General features: G+C 59.5%; 1 protein-coding gene across 1 annotated transcript; it reads right to left on the bottom strand.

Annotated features, from left to right (window-relative positions):
* Positions 1 to 466: 466 nt before the first annotated feature.
* GUCY2D (guanylate cyclase 2D, retinal) lies at positions 467 to 17290 on the bottom strand. Its single transcript, XM_008270763.4, has 20 exons — positions 17165 to 17290; positions 16129 to 17022; positions 15740 to 16044; positions 12839 to 13190; positions 12452 to 12536; positions 12100 to 12196; positions 11688 to 11789; positions 10270 to 10350; positions 8229 to 8435; positions 7979 to 8135; positions 7346 to 7495; positions 6615 to 6763; positions 6062 to 6225; positions 5783 to 5975; positions 5331 to 5505; positions 5003 to 5101; positions 4798 to 4892; positions 4623 to 4708; positions 4398 to 4506; positions 467 to 4036 (listed from the first exon to the last, which is right to left on the bottom strand). The coding sequence occupies exons 2-19, from the start codon at positions 16853 to 16855 to the stop codon at positions 4413 to 4415; spliced, it is 3318 nt and encodes a 1105-aa protein (XP_008268985.3). The 5' UTR covers positions 16856 to 17022; positions 17165 to 17290; the 3' UTR covers positions 467 to 4036; positions 4398 to 4412.
* Between the last annotated feature and the right edge of the window lie 1671 nt (positions 17291 to 18961).

The following is an 18961-nucleotide window of genomic DNA, read 5'->3' as shown; positions in this document are numbered from 1 at the left end:
CTCGGAGGTGCAGCGTTCTGTCCGGCACTCAGGCCCCAGAGACGGGTCCTTGAGGAGTCAGAGGGTGGGTTGTTGGTGGGGTCCTGTGGGCGGGCGTCAGCTGCTCCACCTGGGGGCCCTGTATGCACCGTTTTGGACTCAGGCTTCTGAGGGTCATGGGTCATGGCGTAGGAGAGCGCTGCCTCTCCCTCCCTCCCTCCCTCCCTCTGTCCTGCTTGTTGTTGAGGGATGGAGAAGCCACGTCACCCACTTCCACAGCATCACAGACCCTCGTCTTTTCCAGAAGCCACGGAGGACTGGGGCGTCCCTGCCTGGTCTCCTGGGAGCAGGCCTCCTGTGCTATGGAACTCCTGGGGGCTGTCCGGCCCCGCTAACCTCCCCCAGCCCTGGTCACCTCTGTGGTTCACCTCTACCTGCAAGGTGTTCAGCTCACCCTTCACCCCCACGCAAAGGACCACAGGCCACGGAACGGAAGAACGCACACACCTTTATTATTCAGCCCCTACCCTCCCAGGACCCTCCCGGCACAGGGCCTGGTGCCCACAGGGCAAGTGCACACGGCCCAACAAGGCAGAGTCACAAATCCCTCCCCAGGAGCAGTCACCCCACCCCCACAAAGAGGGTGTCTGGGGCCCACTGCAGACAGGGGTGGGGATCAGGGCCCAGACCCCGAGAAGCAGCACAGAGAAAAGGCGCCAGGTGAGCCCCGCAACAGGTGGGAGTTCCTGCTGTAGAAGGGAAGCCACGCAGGGAGGTCCTGCTTTGGCCGTCACTGGTCCCAGCCACAGGGCCATCGCCCAGGCAAGGACAGCCCCTCCCCCGCCCCCCCCCCCCCGGTGTCGGCTCCCGGCACAGGCCAGCTGGCAGAGGTAGTGTAAACACATCTGAGGGTGGGCAGTGCCCAGGGACCAGCCAGGTGCTCTCTCGGGGGCTGGGAGCTGCCTGCGTCCCAGGATCAACAGAGTGGGGGAGTGGGGAGTACCTGAGTCAGGGCTCTAAGACTGGAGGACTGGAGCCAGGAGGAAAGCTTCCGCAGAAGCAGGGAAACTACAGAGAAAGGCAGGGAGAAGCTGATGGGCAGGAGACACTGGGGACACAGAGAGGGGAGGCTGGCGGTGACAGGGAGAGGTGGACAGAGAGGGACGACTGGGGCAGAGACGTGGCTGAGGCTTGGTCTTCTCCCTCTGGCCGCTTGCGTACTGGGGGAGGGAGTCCCGAGTTCTCCCAGGGAGGCAAGAGAATGGGACTCCTCCCACCCTCTGTCACTTCTGGTCATTTGAGATCCAGGCAGCGAGCCGGCTTGAGGATGAGGCTGAGTCAAAGGGGAGAAGGGACCTGCTCAGCCCTGCCCATCCTGCTTCCTCCCCAAGCACGGTTTGGGTCCAAGTTCATGCACCTCCTCCTCCCTGCCCAAGTCTGCCCAGGCTAATCCTCCTGCACTTAATCCTGGGCGACTTCCCTGAACCACAAGCCAAGAACCACTCCAGGCTCTTCCAGGCAGGCAGAGAGGGAAGGGAGGGCCAGGCAGGAGACACAGCCATAACCACACTGTCAGGTTCAAGGCCAGCCAGGTGGACTCTGCCCTTTAATCCCTGGGACCAAAGTACAGAGAAAATCTTAAAGGAGATGTTTAAGAATGGTTTGCAGCCAGTGCCGCGGCTCACTAGGCTAATCCTCTGCCTTGCAGCGCCGGCATACTGGGTTCTAGTCCCGGTCGGGGCACCGGATTCTGTCCTGGTTGCCCCTCTTCCAGGCTAGCCCTCTGCTATGGCCCGGGAGTGCAGTGGAGGATGGCCCAAGTGCTTGGGCCCTGCACCCCATGGGAGACCAGGATAAGTACCTGGCTCCTGCCATCGGATCAGCGCAGTGCGCCGGCCGTAGTGCGCTGGCCGCGGCGGCCATTGGAGGGTGAACCAACGGCAAAGGAAGACCTTTCTCTCTTTCTCTCTCACTGTCCACTCTGCCTGTCAAAAGATTAAAAAAAAAAAAAAAAAGAATGGCTTGCTTGTTTTGTTTTAACCTCTAAGCCATCGTTGAATGTGGGTAGAAATGTTTTTTAAATTGCAGTGCTTTACCGCCAGCAGCAGCACTGCCTTAGGTAACCAGAACTCCCAAGTGCTGCACGCCAGATTCGCACACGTCCTTTCTTTTACTTGGAACAAGCAGATGGACACTAAGCTCGCGGAATGCACGGATCTGCTTTTGGTTTGTTTGTTTTGACAAAGGCGAAGCAACTGAGGGGCACCATAATCCCAACACGTGCTGCCCGGCGAGACGGCAGCTCCTGATGGACAGGTGCACGAGGGAGGTTTAGAAACTCTTGGGGTCTTGGAGTGGGTGGGGAGCTGGGGGTCCATGGGAACTGAAGCATGGTGCCCTGTGTACAGGGGACCGGTGCTCAGAGGAGACGCAAGCCCCAGGTGGAGCACAGGAAGTCAGCAGAAGAGGGTGATGTGGCGCGATGTCTTTAGCGTCAGCCACGCGCTCCCCACCCAGAGATTCGACCAAGCTCCCGTGGGGCTGTGCGGGGTTAGGCCTGTGACGGCTGTGTGCACCCTGGACCTGGATAGACTGTCTCTCCCTGTCATTATTCCCTGCACAGTAGAACGACTCCGCTTGTGTTAGGTATGATAAGCAACCTAGAGACGCACGAAAGCAAAGGGGGGAATGCGTGCAGGTGCTAGGCGAATACTAAGTCCTGCGCCATTTCACAGAAGGGACTTGGTCCTGTGAAGATGTGGATATCCTCAGGGGCGCCTGGAGCCAATCCTCTGGGAATACCAAGAAAAAAAAAAAACTGGATACATTTACATAAAAGTGTTGATTTAACATTGATTTTAAATGTTAGCTCAAAACACCCCATAGACCCAAGAAAACAAATGTAATGGCTTCTTGCTAGCCTGGTTTTTACACAATCTTAGAGATTCCAAGATTTAAGGGCTCCTAGGATTGCCCAGTTCTATGAGTCAGAGTTTAACGTGTGTGTAAAGACACTGAAGGAACTTGTTAAAGAGCAGGTTCTGATTCAGCAGGTCTGGGCCGGGACCTGAGATTCTGCGTTTCTAACATGCTCCCGGGCCATCCCAACGCTGCGGGCCCACCAACCACGCGTCACGTCGTGAGGATTTGGTGCCACCCTCCTGCCTGTGCGTTCCTTCTCCCTGTCATATCCCTGGCCGTGATATCTTCAGTTCTGCTTGCACACCTCCAGGGATGGGACACTCACTACCCACAGGGGCAGCCTGCTGGCTTATAGCAAAGGCCAAGGACAGCAAGAGTCAAAACATGCCAAGGCCCAGGTTCTGGAACAGCAGAGTTCCAAGAAGGAAACCTCAGGGGGTGGGGGGGACCTGCCAGGACACTGACATGTGTCCTCAGGACCTAAGCAGGCAGGATTTTCTGTGCACCTGTTGGCCTGACGGGGCCCAGGACGTGGGCTGTTCCCTGGGGGTTCTGGTTAGCCAAGGTCTGGTGCAGGTTCCTTTCTCCAAGCTTTTCTCTGCACTTGGGCAAGTGGCCTGGTTTTGCCCACAGCAGAGGGAGCCGGTTTCCCACTGGTGGGGGGTGGAGGTGGCCATGAAGCTGGAGGCTGAACACAGGCCCCGCCCCCTGAGGCCACACCTCCACCCTCAGGTTCTGGTGGAACCTGAGCCCTCCACCTTCCCTGGGGCCTCCTCTCCCAGATCCTCTTTCCTGGGGCCCTGAGAGGCCCTGGAAAGTGAAGGGTCCCCTAGCCCAACATCCCTTACTCAGGGCCCTTGGGGCGGGAGCCACCTGCCACAGTGTCCACCTCCCAAGGCCAGCCATTCTCAAGCCCTGCTCAGGGTCACGGGAGCTGTGGAAACCCCTTAGGCCACCCCTCATTCACCACAGAGGGGACCCCAAGCCCCGAAAAGTTCATGCCACGTTCCCAAGGTCACGTGGTTGGTTTGCCCAGAATCCTTTGAGGCAGAACTGGACAGGAGCCACCGGCGTTCACCAGACTTTTGGTCACCTATAGCAGCAACTTTCAGGAAAAGGACCTTCCAGAATAATCCTGAGGGGAAGAGAAGCATCTCAGAGGGCCGTAAGAGAAAGGAGCTCCCCTAGGGAGTATCTGGAGGCAGATTAAGTAGCTGGCAGGGTTCTGTCTAACAGAACTCCAAGGGCAACTCTCGCGGAGTGCCTGGTGAATGCCGCCCCCTAGAGTTGCCCCTTGTGCACTGCAGAGCCTTCTGGACTTGTGGGGGAAGGGTGAAAGGAGGAGGGCGCTAGCCCCTGCCTGGGAAGGCCTGGGGCCGGGTGGGAAGTCAGAGGCTCACGCAGCATCCCCCTGAGGTGCGGGACCCCAGAGTCTGGGCGTGGGACCCCGGAGTCTGGATCCCTGCAGCTGCGCGTGAGAGCCTCGGGGGCAGCACCTGCTCCACGCGGTCTCACTTCCCCGAGAACTGGCCCGGCCGAGCCTTCTCCAACTTCAAGCGCCGCTCCGGAGGGATCTCCTGCAGGCTGATGCCGTGGTTGCTGGCCCTGCGGGGAGGGGGCGCTGGCCTCAGGGAGGGGAGTGGGTGATGGGAGTCCGCTGCTCAGACCCGGAGCGGGAGGCAGGCAGGGGGTGAAGGGGCCCGCGCGGGCTGGGCGCTCACCCCGGTTGCAGATCGGGCGGTTTGGGGAGAGGCTTGTTGAAGCCGCGCCTGCCCACCAGCCAGTACGTGTCCTCGGCACCCTTGCCCTGGGGGGACACGCGAGAGGGGAGGCCTTAGTTGGGCCTCGCCGGCGGCGGGGGCGGGGCCTCGCGGCGGGGGCGGAGCCCGACCTCACCTTCAGCTCGGTGCGGCCTCGCAGCTCCAGCTGGAAGCCCTCGTTCAGAGCGCCAAGAATCCGCACGGTGCTCATGTTCACGTGGATGCGGTAAGCTGGGGGTGGCGGGAACGCTGTGAGCTCGGGACTCATCGCCGGGTCCCCCTGCTGGGCCGGGCCCCGCCCCCTCTATCTCCCCCAACCCTCCTGGCCGCATCACACTCACGCAGGCCAGTGGACTCCATGCGCGAAGCGGTGTTGACCGTGTCCCCAAACAGGCAGTACCGAGGCATGGTGAGCCCCACCACGCCCGCCACGCACGGGCCTGCGGAGATGCGCGGGGCCTGGGCTGAAGCTGGCCTTGCCCAGTGCCTGGATGGCACCTGGGGCCCTGAGTGACCTTGGCACCCCGTCATCTCCCCAGCTCCGGGAAGAAAATGTCCCCAAGCGAATCCTCTACGAGCCCTGTCGCGCCCCCCTTAGTCCATGGGTTTGCCTTCTACATAGGAAATCTGCAGGCCGCCCCTAAAGAGGGAGGCGGGCCCGGGAGTTACCCGAGTGCAGGCCGATGCGGATGCGCACGGGCACCTCAGGCATATGGCGCATGCGGAAGGAGCCCACGGCGCTGAGAATGTCCAGCGACATGTTGGCGATCTCGGCTGCGTGCCGCTGTCCGTTCCGCTGGGGCAGCCCTGAAGACACCATGTAGGCGTCCCCGATGGTCTCCACCTGGGGAAAGGGGTCGTGCGCGCATCAGGGCTGAGCCCCGCTCCCCCTCTGCACACAAAGCAGCGACTCCAGGCCTAAACTGGGGTTAGGGCTGACATGCTGGGGAACCACGCTCCAAGCTGGGGGACTGGAGGCGGGGATGAGGGCGGGGCAAGGAGGACTGGGTTGGTGCCTCCCCCCGGGGGGGGGGGGCAAGTGGGCCAGGAGCTGAGCAGGAGGGCCTGGGCTGGAGGCCGGTGAAGGTGGATTGCAGGTCAGGAGGGCTTGTCCCTGGCACCTTGTAGACATCGTGGGAGCCGATGATGGCGTCGAAGAGGGTGTAGAGGTCATTGAGCAGGTCTACCACCTCGATGGGCTCGCTCATGGCTGAGATGGTGGTGAAGCCCACAATGTCGCTGAAATACAGCGTAACCTCCTCGAAGTACTCGGGCTCCACGGGCGTCCCCATCTTCAAGGCCTCGGCCACAGATCTAGGGACGGCAGCCAGTGAGGTTTCCTGGAGGCCGCCCCCACCTGGCTGGGCGGCGGCTGCCCTCCCCAGCCCCGGGGCACCCACGGGGGCAGCATCTGCGTGAGCAGCCGGTCCGTTTTCTGCTTCTCCAGCTCCAGCTCCTCCGTGCGCTCGCGGATCAGGTCCTCCAGGTTGCTGGAGTACTGTTCCAGCATCCGCAGCATCGAGTCGATGATGTTCATCCTCCGGCCCTTGTTGATGCGCTTGAACTAGCGGGAGGAAGCTGGTAAAGGCGCTGAGGACCCGGGCCCTCTCCCGGGGGCTGTGTACTCCTGATCCCCGCTGGACCCCACATTCAGCTCCTACTCCTCAAGTTCCCCCTCCAGGGTGTTGGGCACACGTGCAGAGGAGGAACGTGGAAAATGGAGCTCCCGGAGGTTAGTTATTTGAGTCAAACGAAGTCTTTCTCCCACTCCAAGGACTCCTGCCCCGCTGTTCTGCCTCATCCCCCATTCCAGCTCTGCCCCCACCAAACTCGCAGTCCTCATGCTACCCCTTAGGAGGTCAGAGGCCCTGCCAGCCTGCAGCCCTCCCAACTGCAGACAAGAATCTGGGGTCCCAGTGGCCAGCCCAGCCCCTGCCCAATCCCTGCCCTGACCAGGTCGAAGGTGCGGTCCATGGAGGGCCGAAGTTCCGGCTGCTCCTCCCAGCACTGCTTCATCAGCTGGATGCACTCCATGGGGGCCTGGTCCATGGACACCAGGGGCCGACACAGCGGAGGGGGACTCCGCACTCTCTGCACCACCTCTGTGGGCGTGAGGGGTCTGTGAGGAGAGGGCCTCCAGAACAGAATCCCGTCTGAGCCTGGCCTGACGGGTGCAGCCCACGATGGGGGCCTGGCATCAGCGCTTCAGTGGGTGGCGGAGTGTAGGAAGAAGGGGAGGACTCAGAGGACCCTGAGCCCTGGCTGTCAGTAAGAAGCGATACAGGCAAAGAAACTGGCGTTCATTGTGCCTAAGGAAAGTGAGGATTCAAGAGCAGTTTCCTCAGCGCCTGGAGGCTTTAAGTGATGTGGATTTGAATTAGACTGGATCGTGCTTTTAACCCTGCTGCCTCCCTGGGGCCCCTGGGACCCCTGCTCTGTGTGTGGGTGGGTGGGAGCCATTTGGATCCTGGATCAGAACGGAAGCAGCTGTTGCAGCCCTGGCCCTGGAGCAACCCGTCCACCCCAATCCTGATGTTTGGTTTCCCACTGTCCTGACCCATCAGACCCCAGCAGGGAAACAGCACCACATTAATTAAGTCTCAGCCCTGCGCTTTGCTTGGGATCAAGGGCTGACCAGGCCTTGCCTGGCCCCGCCCCAACGCAGGGGGCGTGTCCGGCCTTACCCTCGGCCGTGAGCTCCAGCATGGCGTAGGGGGCGCTGCGGCACACCACCTCCTGCAGGATGATGCCCAGGCTGAAGACGTCGCCCGCCAGTGTTCCCCGGCGCTCCAGGGCCGGGTCTCGAAGCAGCTCCGGGGCCGTCCATAGCTGGTCTGGGAATACGGCAGGGGGCGTGTGCACGCGGAGGGCAGACCCCCCAACCTCATCGCAAAGCCCAGGCTCGTACCAGCCCCGCAGCTGCCGTGAGGCCCTGCCGCTACCCCGGGGAGAGACGGCCAGCCTGACACGCAAAGCCCATCCCTCTCCAATATGCCCCGCCCAATGGACAAGTTGGTAGCCAGGAAAGACCCCGCCAAGCTATTGGACACCGGCCGGGTCCTTAGGCAGAGCGGCCCCCCACAACCAGCAAATCCCGGGGCACCGGTCCGCGCTCAGGCACAAGTCCCGCCCCCTGGGAAGCCCCTGCCTGCCTTGTCACCCAGCCCACCCTTGTGTCGCGGAGGACACAAGACCCTTCCTGCAGCAGGGGTCCAGTGCCTTCGGGGACTGCGATGGAGGAAAGGGAGGGGGGGACCCTGAGATGATGGGGATCCCGGGGGATGTTCGCGTGCCGGGAGGCAGCGGGGGACCCCTACCCTCGGCGTTGGGGAGCTCTGGTAACACCCTCTGCGCTTCCAGCAGCCGCCCGTGGCCGTGGTCGGTGACCTTGAGCACAAACCTCCCGTCCACCACGCAGTTCCGGGACTTGAGCCTCCCGTGAGCCACGCCTCGGTGGTGCAGATACCTCATTCCCTGAGACGGGGCAGGCAGAGAGGCAGCCTCAGCCGCGCGGTTCCCCTGCCCTCGGCCCCCAGGGCTCCCCTCTCCTGCCCCCCCACTCCACACCTTGATGAGGTCCAGCAGGAGGGAGGACTTGAACATCCAGTCCAGCTTGATGTCTCTGTTGGCGAGGAGGTCGTGGAGGGAGCCCCGTGCGCAGTGCTCCGAGACCACAGCCAGCATGGCCTCCCCGGGGCCCTGGGGGCCGTCTGCTGCCCCCGCCAGGAAGAGCCCCAGGTAGAGGGCCACATTCTCATGCCGGAGCTCTCGGAGCTGGGGGCAACGCGGGGAGGGGGCTGTTAGGGTGTGGTTTGAGTGTGGGACAAAGTGGGCCAATGAAATGGTCTTGGGGACCCACAGGGGCTCTTTTCTCTATCTGAGGGGAAAAAAAAAACACAGACAAAAGGCCACAGTGCAGACACTGAGTGTGACTGAGCTTAAAGTAAGCCAAGGCCTGCAGCACCGGCATCCCATATGGACGCGCATTCAAGTCCCTGCTGCTCCACTTCAGATCCAGCTCCCTGCTAATGTGTCTGGGAAAGCAGCAGAGGAGGGCCCAAGTGCTTGAGCCCCTGCCACCCATGTGGGAGACCGGGATGGAGTTCCAGCTCCTGGCTTGAGCTGTTGCAGCCATTTGGGGATTGAACCAGAGATGGAAGGTCACTCGCCTCTGTCTTTCCTTCCTTCTCTGTAACTCTACCTTACAAATAGACAAATACATCTTTAAAAAAGAAAGAAGGAAAGGCAGGCAGTCTTGTGACCAGGACTCAGACAAGTTCTATGTAACCTTGGAAGTGGGCAGATCTTATGGGAACACGGTCAGGAGGAAGCAGCTGGAACTCCTGGCGTAACAGCCCTTGTTGGGGACAGCTAGGGAGATGCTGCACTGCTTTCAAAGAACACCAGAGGGACTTGTGCCTGCAGCTTGGGGCTGCTTCCTATTAAGTCATTGCACCAAACGTGGCTGAGGCACAGACTCTCCTCGAGTGAGGGAAGGCGGGCTGAGCGGTCAAGCCAAGGTCCCCTGGTCCCAGGGCTCTCAGTGAAGCCACGCCCACCCAGCTGGACAGTGCCCTCACCAGGCGGGCATGCTGGGGAAGTGGGGGCTGCCGGCCAGCTGGCTGGTGCGCTTTCCAGCTTTTCTTTGGCCCACACGCCCGATTCAGGGCTTCCTCTCATTGTAGATGCCGGGTGCTCAATGATGGCTCTGTCCCTTGACCCCAACAGGTCACTGTCCACTTCAGCCATTCTACAGCTCTCACCAAGAGCTCAGGAAGAAGGCCAGACCGAAGCCACAAGGTGACCAGGGGACGAGGATTAGAAGTGGGAAGGGCTAGAATAAGCCACTTGGTGGCTTCTTTGGCAACTTTCCATTTCATTCAGGGCCAGCTAGGGCCATTCTGCACAAGTTTGTGGCAGAACTGAAACTTATTTTTTTTTCCTATCATTCACTCAACAAACATTCACTAGGTCTCAATGGTCCCGACACTGTGCTGGGTCTGGGAATTCAATGCAAGGGCATGGAGAAGCCCTCACTCAGCTTGCAGTCCAAGCTGGGAAGCAGATAGGAAATAAACCAGCTCAAAGAGGAACACACGACTTTCAGTTGTGATAAAAAAACACCAAAGGCAGAGGACTAGCACTGTGGTGCAGCGAGCGAGGCCACTGCTTGCAACGCTGGTACCCCATATCTGAGTGCTTGTTCAGCTCTACTTCTGTTCCAGCTCCCTGCTAATGCACCTAGGAAAGCAGCGGAATGTGGCTCAAGCACTTGGGCCCGGGCATCCCATGTGGGAGACCTGGATGGAGTTTCAGGCTCCTGGCTTCAGCTTGGCCTAACCCTAGCCATTGCAGTCATTTGGGGAGTGAACCACCAGATAGAAAATCTCTCTTTGTCTCTCCTTCTCTCTGTCATTCTGCCTTCCAAAAAATAGATAAATCTTTAAAAAAAAAAATCAAAGGCAAGAACAAGTGTTAGGAGAATGTTGGAATCCCTGCTCCAGAGTGAAGGGGATTCCTGAGATCTGCTTCTGTTCCCAGCTGCAGGGTGAAGGCGCAGGAGCCGCCGAGGCCCACCCCATTACCCCATCACTGGCCCAGCTCTCACCTTGGAGAAGGCTGTCTTGGTCGCTGGGCGGATAGTTACGTGCTGATCCCCGGGGAATTTCTTCAGCCAAACCCAGTCACCCTACAGCAGAGAAGATAGGATTAGGGATCTCGGGGTCCTAAAGCTCCATGATGCAGGGAGCCCCAGGATCCCCACTTCCCCACTGGCCCAGAACACATCTGCCTTGGGAGCAAGAGCATTGGGAGCAGGAAGTTTGCTGTCTGCTCCTCCACTTCCCAGTGGGCTGGGTGAGAAAGCTGCAGCAGGCATGCATGGCTGTCCTCACCGTCGCGGATGTGCCCCCACTGAGAGTCTGAGTAAGTGAATTCTTACAACCACAGGTGCCACTGACATCACAACCATCCCACCATCTGCTGGCAGTGAGAGCGAGCACTGTGTTGGGAGTCAGAGGTCCAGGTAAACGTCATAGCTTTATAGTACAGTGTGAAGTACAGGCAGCTCCCCTCCAGGCTCTGGGCCTTGCAGCCCCCAGCTATTGGTAGGGCAGGTTCAAGGGCATGTAACTCATGCTGTCACACAGGGCCCCATGCTCAGCAGGACCTGAGCTTGGTTCGATGAACCCTTGAATGAACAAGGGACCCCATTCTCATTTTTGTCTGGATCTTGCAATCTGTGCATGTGGTCTTGTCTGTTGGGAAAGGAATTTGGACTAGAAGGGAACTGTTGGGGTTTGGCGATGAACCTTAGGGAGCATTTGGAAATAAACACAAGGATGTTAGGTGTCACAGAAGCTGGGGACTGCATTTAGTGGATAAGGCCAGAGACAGGAGACACACGCACAAGGTGGTTCCCTACAGTGAAGAAGAGCCCGCCCCAAGTGATAACGATGCCCACTCTGAGATGAGAGTGATGGGCTCCCGGCGCTGTGACTGAAGCCTGTGCATTCTCCCCTAGTCTGAGCTCTTGGAGCGCTGTATTTCCACTTTCCTGTGCACTGGCTGAGCTCTCTCCGCTCTCAATCTGTTCTCATTGTCTTCCAGCCATCGCACCGGTTACAGTCTCTAGCCCATTGGTAACATCAGTGCCCTTAGATGATTTTCGTTCCCCCTCTAGGGCTTGCTGTCCCTGAGTCTGATCTGATTTGTTGGGGTGGGGGGAATGCTGAAAGGGCTGGAGGTGCCCTCCGGGGCCACCCCAGGCCGCACGCTACTTCCAGCAGACTCCCCAGCAGCTCTTGCCTCCACCCTCTGGCTACCTTGCCGGGCCTTGGAGGAGCCCTCACCTGAGTAATGGCTAAAGGGAAACTCTAATGGCAGAGGGGATTTCCAGATGCTTCCATTTGAGGAAGCCATGCCCTCTCCCATCTGGATGCCCACCCCCCTCTCCTGCCTGAGATTGGGCCTCTTTGCCCCTCCCAGAGAACAGCAGGCCCGGCGGCAGCGGCGGGACAGGCTCACCTCAAAGAGGCCAATGTTGGAGCTGTCCGTGGGCTGGCTGGGGACACTGCGAATGTCTGACACACTGCGGGCAGCCAGACTCGAGCGACTGCCCTGGACCACCTGGAGGGAGGGAAAGAGGCAACGCAGGGGGCCTGAACACACTCTGGAAGTCCAAGTCCTGAGCTGGGGTCAGGCTGGGTTGGGGGCTGAAGAGGGAAGGGAAGGAGTCTGAGGGAAGGCGGTCCTGCCATGATTGCCCGCACAGCTCCCACCCCCATGGCACAGATGGGGCCGCACATCCCTGAGGCTCGACCTGGGACACAGCTAGGGCAGGCCTCCCCCGGAGCGGGGTGGGGGGTGCGGGGTGGGGAGGGAGTGAGGGCTGGCTCAGGGCAGAGACCACGTAGAGGGAGAAGACCGCCTCACCCACCTTCCTGCCCCCCTGTGGCTGGAGGAAGGTGACGTCCTGCACAGTCAGGATGATCTTGTTGGGGCCAGAGGCCATTTGCATATGAAGGAGCCGGTGCCTGGTGGGAGGGACCAAGGCCCATGAGAAGAGGCCAGTAAGGAAAAGGGCCAAGGGAGGGGTACCAGAGGGCAGCCCCTCCCCCAACACACACCCTGGGACTCCGCCAGCCCTCCTGGATTCCTACCTCCTTGCCCAGGAAAATCCCTCCCTGCGCCTCCTCTTAGCAGCCCCAGCCTGCTGTCCTCGCCACACACCTCATTTCAGCAGGTGCGGGCGCCAAGCTCCCCTCTTACTTACCTGGATCTTCACTCACCTCACATAATGGGCCAGGAAGGCCCCCAACAGCCCCAGGCCAACCAGCAGGAGGAAGCCAACAAAGACGAGGCCAGGCTCCACTCCTGAAGGGACAGTGAGAGCAGGGACACTCAGGATGGTGGCTGGTGATACAGCCAGGCTCCAGCACAGCTCGCCAAGCCCTGGAGCTGGCCAGGCGTTTAGGGCAGGGTTATAGGTTCCTCAAAGGAGAACGTGTGAGAAGGCTAGAGAGTTTCCCAGAGAGCTTTGCAGCGGGCAAGCCAGGGGGTGGAGGAGGACCTGGAGGAGCCTCCACGGAGTATTACAGGCCCTGCATCAGCTTTCTTTCACCACTTGGTGCCTCGTCCATGGTGGCCCCAGTGGGGATTGGGGTGTCCCCCCTCACCTCCGTTGCAGATGACGTCTGGATCGAACCAGCATGAGGGATCGGGTCCAGGCCCTGGGCCCCCACGAGGGAAGTGCACGGGGGTCCCGGCGGAGAGCAGGGACCCCCGGGCGGGGTCCAGCATGTATGTGACGAACAGCTGGTCACCCGCTGCGTCCGTGTCCAGCAGCACAAACGAGGGCTCCCCGGTTCTTCCCAAGGACCCGCAGAAACCAGGGACCTGGGCATCCTGGACGTGGCGGGCCACTGCTGCTCCCGACACCCAGCCGCCCCCTGCGGTGGCCCGTGCTCCTGCCACGCCCCTTGCCAACAAGAAGACTGCGTCGTAGATGGTGCCAAAGAGCGGGGAGACCTGGAGAAAGAGCGAGGGACTCAGGGCTCAGGCTCGGCTGACCCCACCCATTCTTCCCTGGGCCCTTCCAGTGCTAGGTGTACTGACCCTCCCCCCCACTTGTTAGTTGTTCCCTATCTCTCTCCCCATTGGCTCTCTCTTCCCTATTCCCATTGGCAGTCTCTTTCTCCCCTGTTTCCATTTGTTTCCATTTCCCTACTGGCTACCTCTTCCTTTCTTTTCATTGGGTCTCTCCTCCCCACTAACTTTTTTCCAGCACTCAGACTCTTCTCTGCCCATTGGCCGATCAACCACTCATAGCTCCTTTCTTCCTGTTGGTTGCCCTGCATATATCATTTTTTTTTTTTTACAGACAGAGTGGACAGTGAGAGAGAGAGAGAGAAAGGTCTTCCTTTTGCCATTGGTTCACTCTCCAATGGCTGCTGTGGCCGGCGCACTGTGCCTATCCGAAGCCAGGAGCCAGGTGCTTCTCCTGGTCTCCCATGGGGTGCAGGGCCCAAGTACTTGGGCCACCCTCCACTGCACTCCCTGGCCACAGCAGAGAGCTGGCCTGGAAGAGGGGCAACTGGGACAGAATCCGGCGCCCCTACCGGGACTAGAATCCGGTATGCTGGTGCCGCTAGGTGGAGGATTAGCCTAGTGAGCCGCGGCGCCGGCCATATATCTTTAATATCATCACCTATTCCCCTAAGTCTTCTTTCCAGTCTTTTTGTTGTTTCCTATTTGCTATTTTCCCTTCTTTTCTTTTCCCAAGGTTGCATGCAACCAGATCTCATGGGGCCTCTCTATTATTCCAGTCTCCATCCCTCAGAGTGCCTGGCCTGTGTAAAGCCCTAGGGATAGATCGTGTACAAGATAGTCCTTGTCTCAAGGAATCTTTTGTGTCACCCGGGAGACAGAGGAGGATGTGAGAGCAGCTCAGTGAGGAGGGGAGGGGCAGGGGAGAGGCAAAAGCACACCCAGTGGCTGGGAGGCAAAAGATAAGGACACATTCAAGGAACCCAAAGCTGCTGGGTGTGGCTCAAGTTCACGGGTGATAGAAGAGCTGGAGACAAAATGCCTGGTAAACTGGGAAGAGAACCGCACCCATCCGGCACAGCAGAAGCCACTGGGAGGCTGGGACCGGGAGCAGGGCAGGGTCAGATTGCCAGATTTCCAGAGTTTGATCTGGTGGTTGTGTGGAGAAGGCTGCGGGCCATGTGAGAGTTGAAGCCGAACATCTGGGAGACCGGGGATTTGGGATGGTGTGGTGCTGCTGTGACCTGGACCAGGGTGTTGACAGCGGAAATGGAGAAAATGATGGACTAAATGACGTTTAGGAGATGAAAGTGACAGGGCTTGCCGTCTGGCCGAGGGGGGAAGAGGTAGAGGAGTCAGGTGGAGCTCACATGGGGCCCACTTGGGCAGCGGGGGCTGGGGAGGCTGAGCCACGGGCAGAGAAGTGAAGCATGTTGTACACCACCTCTGCATCCCACGTTCTCCACCGGCTTCCCCTCCATCCCGTCTCACTCTTCTTGATGACTATTCCCACTCTGTCGCCACCAGTTCCCTTTGTGTAGGGCCTTTGAGGCAGTAACTTACTGCCCACTGACATCTAAATCACCCTGTATCTATCTGGCCTTCCTTTTGGGAGGAGGAGCTAGACGGGCTGAACCGGGATTCTGAGGACTCAGGGGAATCTGGGTTATTAGCTGGATGTTGGGAATAAAGTATGGATCTGATGGCAGGAGCCAGGTGCTTCTCCTGGTCTCCCATGGGGTGCAGGGCCCAAGCACTTGGGCCATCCTCCACTGCACTCCCTGGCCACAGCAGAGAGCTGGCCTGGAAGAGGGACAACGGGACAGAATCCGGCGCCCCAACCGGGACTAGAACCCAGTGTGCCGCCGGCGCCGCAAGGCAGAGGATTAGCCTAGTGAGCCGCGGCGCCAGCGACCCTGTTGTTTCTTACAAGGTGTCCTTAAAAAGCTCAAGGCCTCCACATGGAGCCCCAGAGGAAATGCCTCTGCACTGGGCATGGTGGCTGCGTCTGCACCTTCCCTCCTTCCCGCTCTGCACACTAGTCGTGTGCGGCAGACTAAGTCGCTATGGTGCCGGCAGTGGGGCCACTTGGAAGCAGACCTCGGCAGCCGCTGCAGTGCAGGGGTGGTTAGCGCTCACCCCCTTGGGGCTGCACCTGGGAGGCCTCGCTGCCCGCTCCCCGGAGGCAGTCCTAACACTCCAGAAGCTTCGTGGAAAGTGGAGTTGAAAGAAAAGCTGATTTTGCTGCATACACTTTTTAAATCCATGCATACGACAGGTCTTCAAAAAGCTCATGTGAATAAATATTATGAAAAAAAAAAAACCTGCATGGATTTCAAAATGTCTTAACACCAAAATCAACTTATCTTGTAATCCCATGTTTTCACGAACTTTCGGAAGTACCCTCCTAACATGGCTGCTGTGTGACCTCTGCACACTCAGGAACCTGCTCAGCAGGTAGCTGCCGCTTCCAGCCCTCCACAACGGTTTCTTCACACCCTTCCCCCCCTTCCCTCTGGTGCTCCATCCACCTGTTGCACATTGAGGTCAGAGGGCAGCTCCTGGTGCTCTTGGGCCCTGCGCAGGTTGTCCAGCACGCTGCCTCCCGGCGGACAGTGACGGGTGAGGGTGAGCACCGCGTCGTGGGCCCTGCGAAGCTGGGAACTGTTGGCCAGCGCGGCCAAGGCCTCCCGGCTTGGGGACAAGGCATAGTGGAGCGTGTCGAAGGGCACGAAGACCAGGGAGCCATCGGTCAGACCCAGCTCCTCTGCGGCCTCCAGCAGGTAGCGCTGCTCCTCGCCGCCCAGCAGTACCGAGTGCATCACCATGATGACCACTGCCGACACAGATGCTGGGCTCGTCCGCTGCCCCGCGGGGCCCAGAACCCGCCGACCTCCCCACGCCCTGTAGGCGGGCATACCTCTGACCCGAGGCCCGTCCCGGACCCTCTTCAAGGCCTCCCGGGCTCCAGACGGGTCCGCGGGCTCCATGGAGGTCACCAGGGCGACGGGCAGGCCCCGGGCCCTGAGCGCAGCGGCCAGGGCGCGTCCCGCCTCTACCCACAGGTCCTGGGGCGCGGTGACCAGGGCCACACGCGCCCAGCGGAAAGCTCTGAAGAAGGCGTAGAGGGCCTCCGCGGCGGGGGTCACGGCAGGGGCCGTGGTGCCCACTGCCTGCGTCCCGGGGCAGCCCCAAGGCACCAGCGCGACCCCGGCTTCTTGGGCTAACAGCTCGGCTGGCCGGCAGGCGGCAGGGTTCACGGGACCCACGAGGCCCGAGACGCGGGGCAGCGCTGAGGACACAGCCCCCAGCGAGCCGGGAGTCCGGCACGGCTCGGGCAGCAGCGCGATCTCGAAGCGCGGGCCGCCTTGCAGGGCAGGGTCGTGGTTCAGGCGGGCGGCGGCTAGACGGGCGGCCAGGTCCGGGCGCGCCCGGGCGAAGAGGGGGTCGCAAGCCCAGGGGCCCAGCACCCCCACTGTGAACACTGCGGAGAGGGCGGTGGGCGGCGGGAGGAGCAGCAGGAACAGAAGCAGGAGTCCGGGCCAGGGCAGGGCCTGCGGGAGGCCGGGAGGGGACCGAGCCCATCGCTCGGGGGTGCAGGGCAGGGGGCCGGGAAGCCCCCCCGCCCGGAGGGCGCAGGCGGTCATTACCGCTTCTTCGAGCACAGGCACAGACGGAGCAGGAAGAGCTATTGAGACCCCCCCCCCCTCCAGAACTCCCTTGGGGGTCTCCCCGCAACCCTCTGTTTCTCAAACCCCGATTAACCCATGAGGTTTCTCCGTGCCCACAGCCACCTCTCCCGGCTGTGACGACCCTGTGGAGGGAGAAGGTGAGGTCTGGACGCCCCCTCAGGCCCGCCCTGCCTCCCTCCTCCTCACCCGCCCGCCCCTCCCCCTCGACGGGCCCAGGCTCTCAGGCGCACGGAGTGAGAGTGCCCAGGGGCCTTTGCCACTCACCGGAAGGTCCGGGGCTCGGGCTTAGGGCCCGGGTGAGGGGTCACAGGGCCGATCCCCCTCTGTCGCCCGCCCTCAGGTCTCCTCTGCCAGCCCAGCTCAGTGGGGGGTGTGGGAACAGCCGGCCGAGCCCTTAATCTCCCCCAAGCTGATTAATCAGCTTAATCAGGCAGGGAGGGGCGGGCTCCGGGAGGATGGGAGCCCCTACTGCGCCTCTCCGGGGGGAATCTGTCCCTGCATCTCGGCAGCCCAGGGCTGACTAGGTACTGGGGTGGGGTGGGGGAGTAAGATCCCTATCTCACACCATACACTGTGGATTCCAGATTAAAGACCTTTATGTGAAAAACAAAGCCTTTTTCAATGACTCTTTTTTTTCAACCACCACGGAAAGCACTGAATCAGGTAAGAATCATCAGTGGATGCTAAATCTAGGGAGACATTTTGAAGAGGAGCAGAATATTTGCATAATCCTAGAGTTCCTCTACTGATTGCATATGAACTGGAAGGGAATACATAAATAAATAGCAGTATGTGTACAATGGACAAATAGGGCACCAATCTGGTCAGGTGATCAGATGTAACAGGTGCGGGGCAGGCGGACATCATGAGCCTCCAGCAGTGATTCCCTGAGAAGGACACGGGACCTGGTCTGCGCAGTACTGCACAAGACAGCATCGCCAGGGTACTGTATTCCACCAGGAGTGCATTCTTTCCATCTAGTCACAGGGAAACATCAAACACAACAGGAGGAACATTCTACTAAAAAAGGGGGGTGGCACTGAACTCCTTAAAAAATGCCAGTGTTGCAATGACCTGAAACATTGGCATCCCATATGAGCCCGGGTTTGAGTCCCGGCTGCACCACTTCCGATCCAGCTGCCTGCTAATGCACCTGGGAAAGCAGCAGGAAGTGGCCCAAGAACTTGGGCACCTAGCACCCACATGGGAGACCCTGATGGAGTTCCAGGCTCCTGGCTTCAGCCTGGCCCAGCACAGGCTGTTGTGGACATTTGGGGAGTGAACCAGCAGGCAAAGATGTCTCTCTCCCTCTCTCTCTCTCTCTCTCTCTCTCTCTTCCTTCCTGTCTAACTGTGCCTTTCAAATAAATAAAATCTTTTTTTTTTTTAAGAAAAAGTCAATGTACAGAAGGTATATGAAAGTTGAAGAACTATTCCAGATTAAAGGAAGCCAAAAAGGCATGACACTGAAGTGCAAGATCTGCTCTTAGTTTGGATCCCAAACTGCAGGATTTTGAAAATTGCTCTAAGGTAGGCCGGCGCCGCGGCTCACTAAGCTAATCCTCTGCCTTGTGGCGCCGGCACACGGGGTTCTAGTCCCGGTCGGGGCGCCGTATTCTGTCCCGGTTGCCCCTCTTTCTGTCCAGCTCTCTGCTGTGGCCCGTGAGTGCAGTGGAGGATGGCCCAAGTGCTTGGGCCCTGCACCCCATGGGAGACCAGGAGAAGTACCTGGCTCCTGCCATCGGATCAGCACAGTGCGCCAGCTGCAGTGCGCCAGCTGCGGCGGCCATTGGAGGGTGAACCAACGGCAAAGAAGACCTCTCTTTCTCTCTCTCACTGTCCACTCTGCCTGTCAAATAAATAAATAAATTTTTAAAAAAATTGCTCTAAGGTAAAATGCTACAAAGACTATCCACATCAACCCAAAATTTGATATCTGAAAAAATTGGAATATGGATGGGAGATGCATTCTAAAGATTTATTGATTTATTTGAAAGCCAGATTTACAAAGTGAGAGATCTTCATCTGCTGGTTCACTCTCCAGATGACTGCATCCGCTGGG

The sequence above is a fragment of the Oryctolagus cuniculus genome, chromosome 17, assembly GCF_964237555.1.
Source record: "Oryctolagus cuniculus chromosome 17, mOryCun1.1, whole genome shotgun sequence".
NCBI classification, from domain to species: Eukaryota; Metazoa; Chordata; class Mammalia; order Lagomorpha; family Leporidae; genus Oryctolagus; species Oryctolagus cuniculus.
This window is presented reverse-complemented; position numbering and strand designations above follow the sequence as displayed.

Coding starts and splice junctions, on each gene's coding strand:
- GUCY2D (XM_008270763.4), bottom strand. CDS start 16,855: ATGACCGCCTGCGCCCTCCGGGCGGGGGGGCTTCCCGGCCCCCTGCCC. Junction 12,197..12,451: donor TTCCTGGCCCATTATGTGAG/GTGAGTGAAGAT, acceptor CCCTCCCACCAG/GCACCGGCTCCTTCATATGC. Junction 4,709..4,797: donor GAGGCCGCACCGAGCTGAAG/GTGAGGTCGGGC, acceptor GTGTCCCCCCAG/GGCAAGGGTGCCGAGGACAC.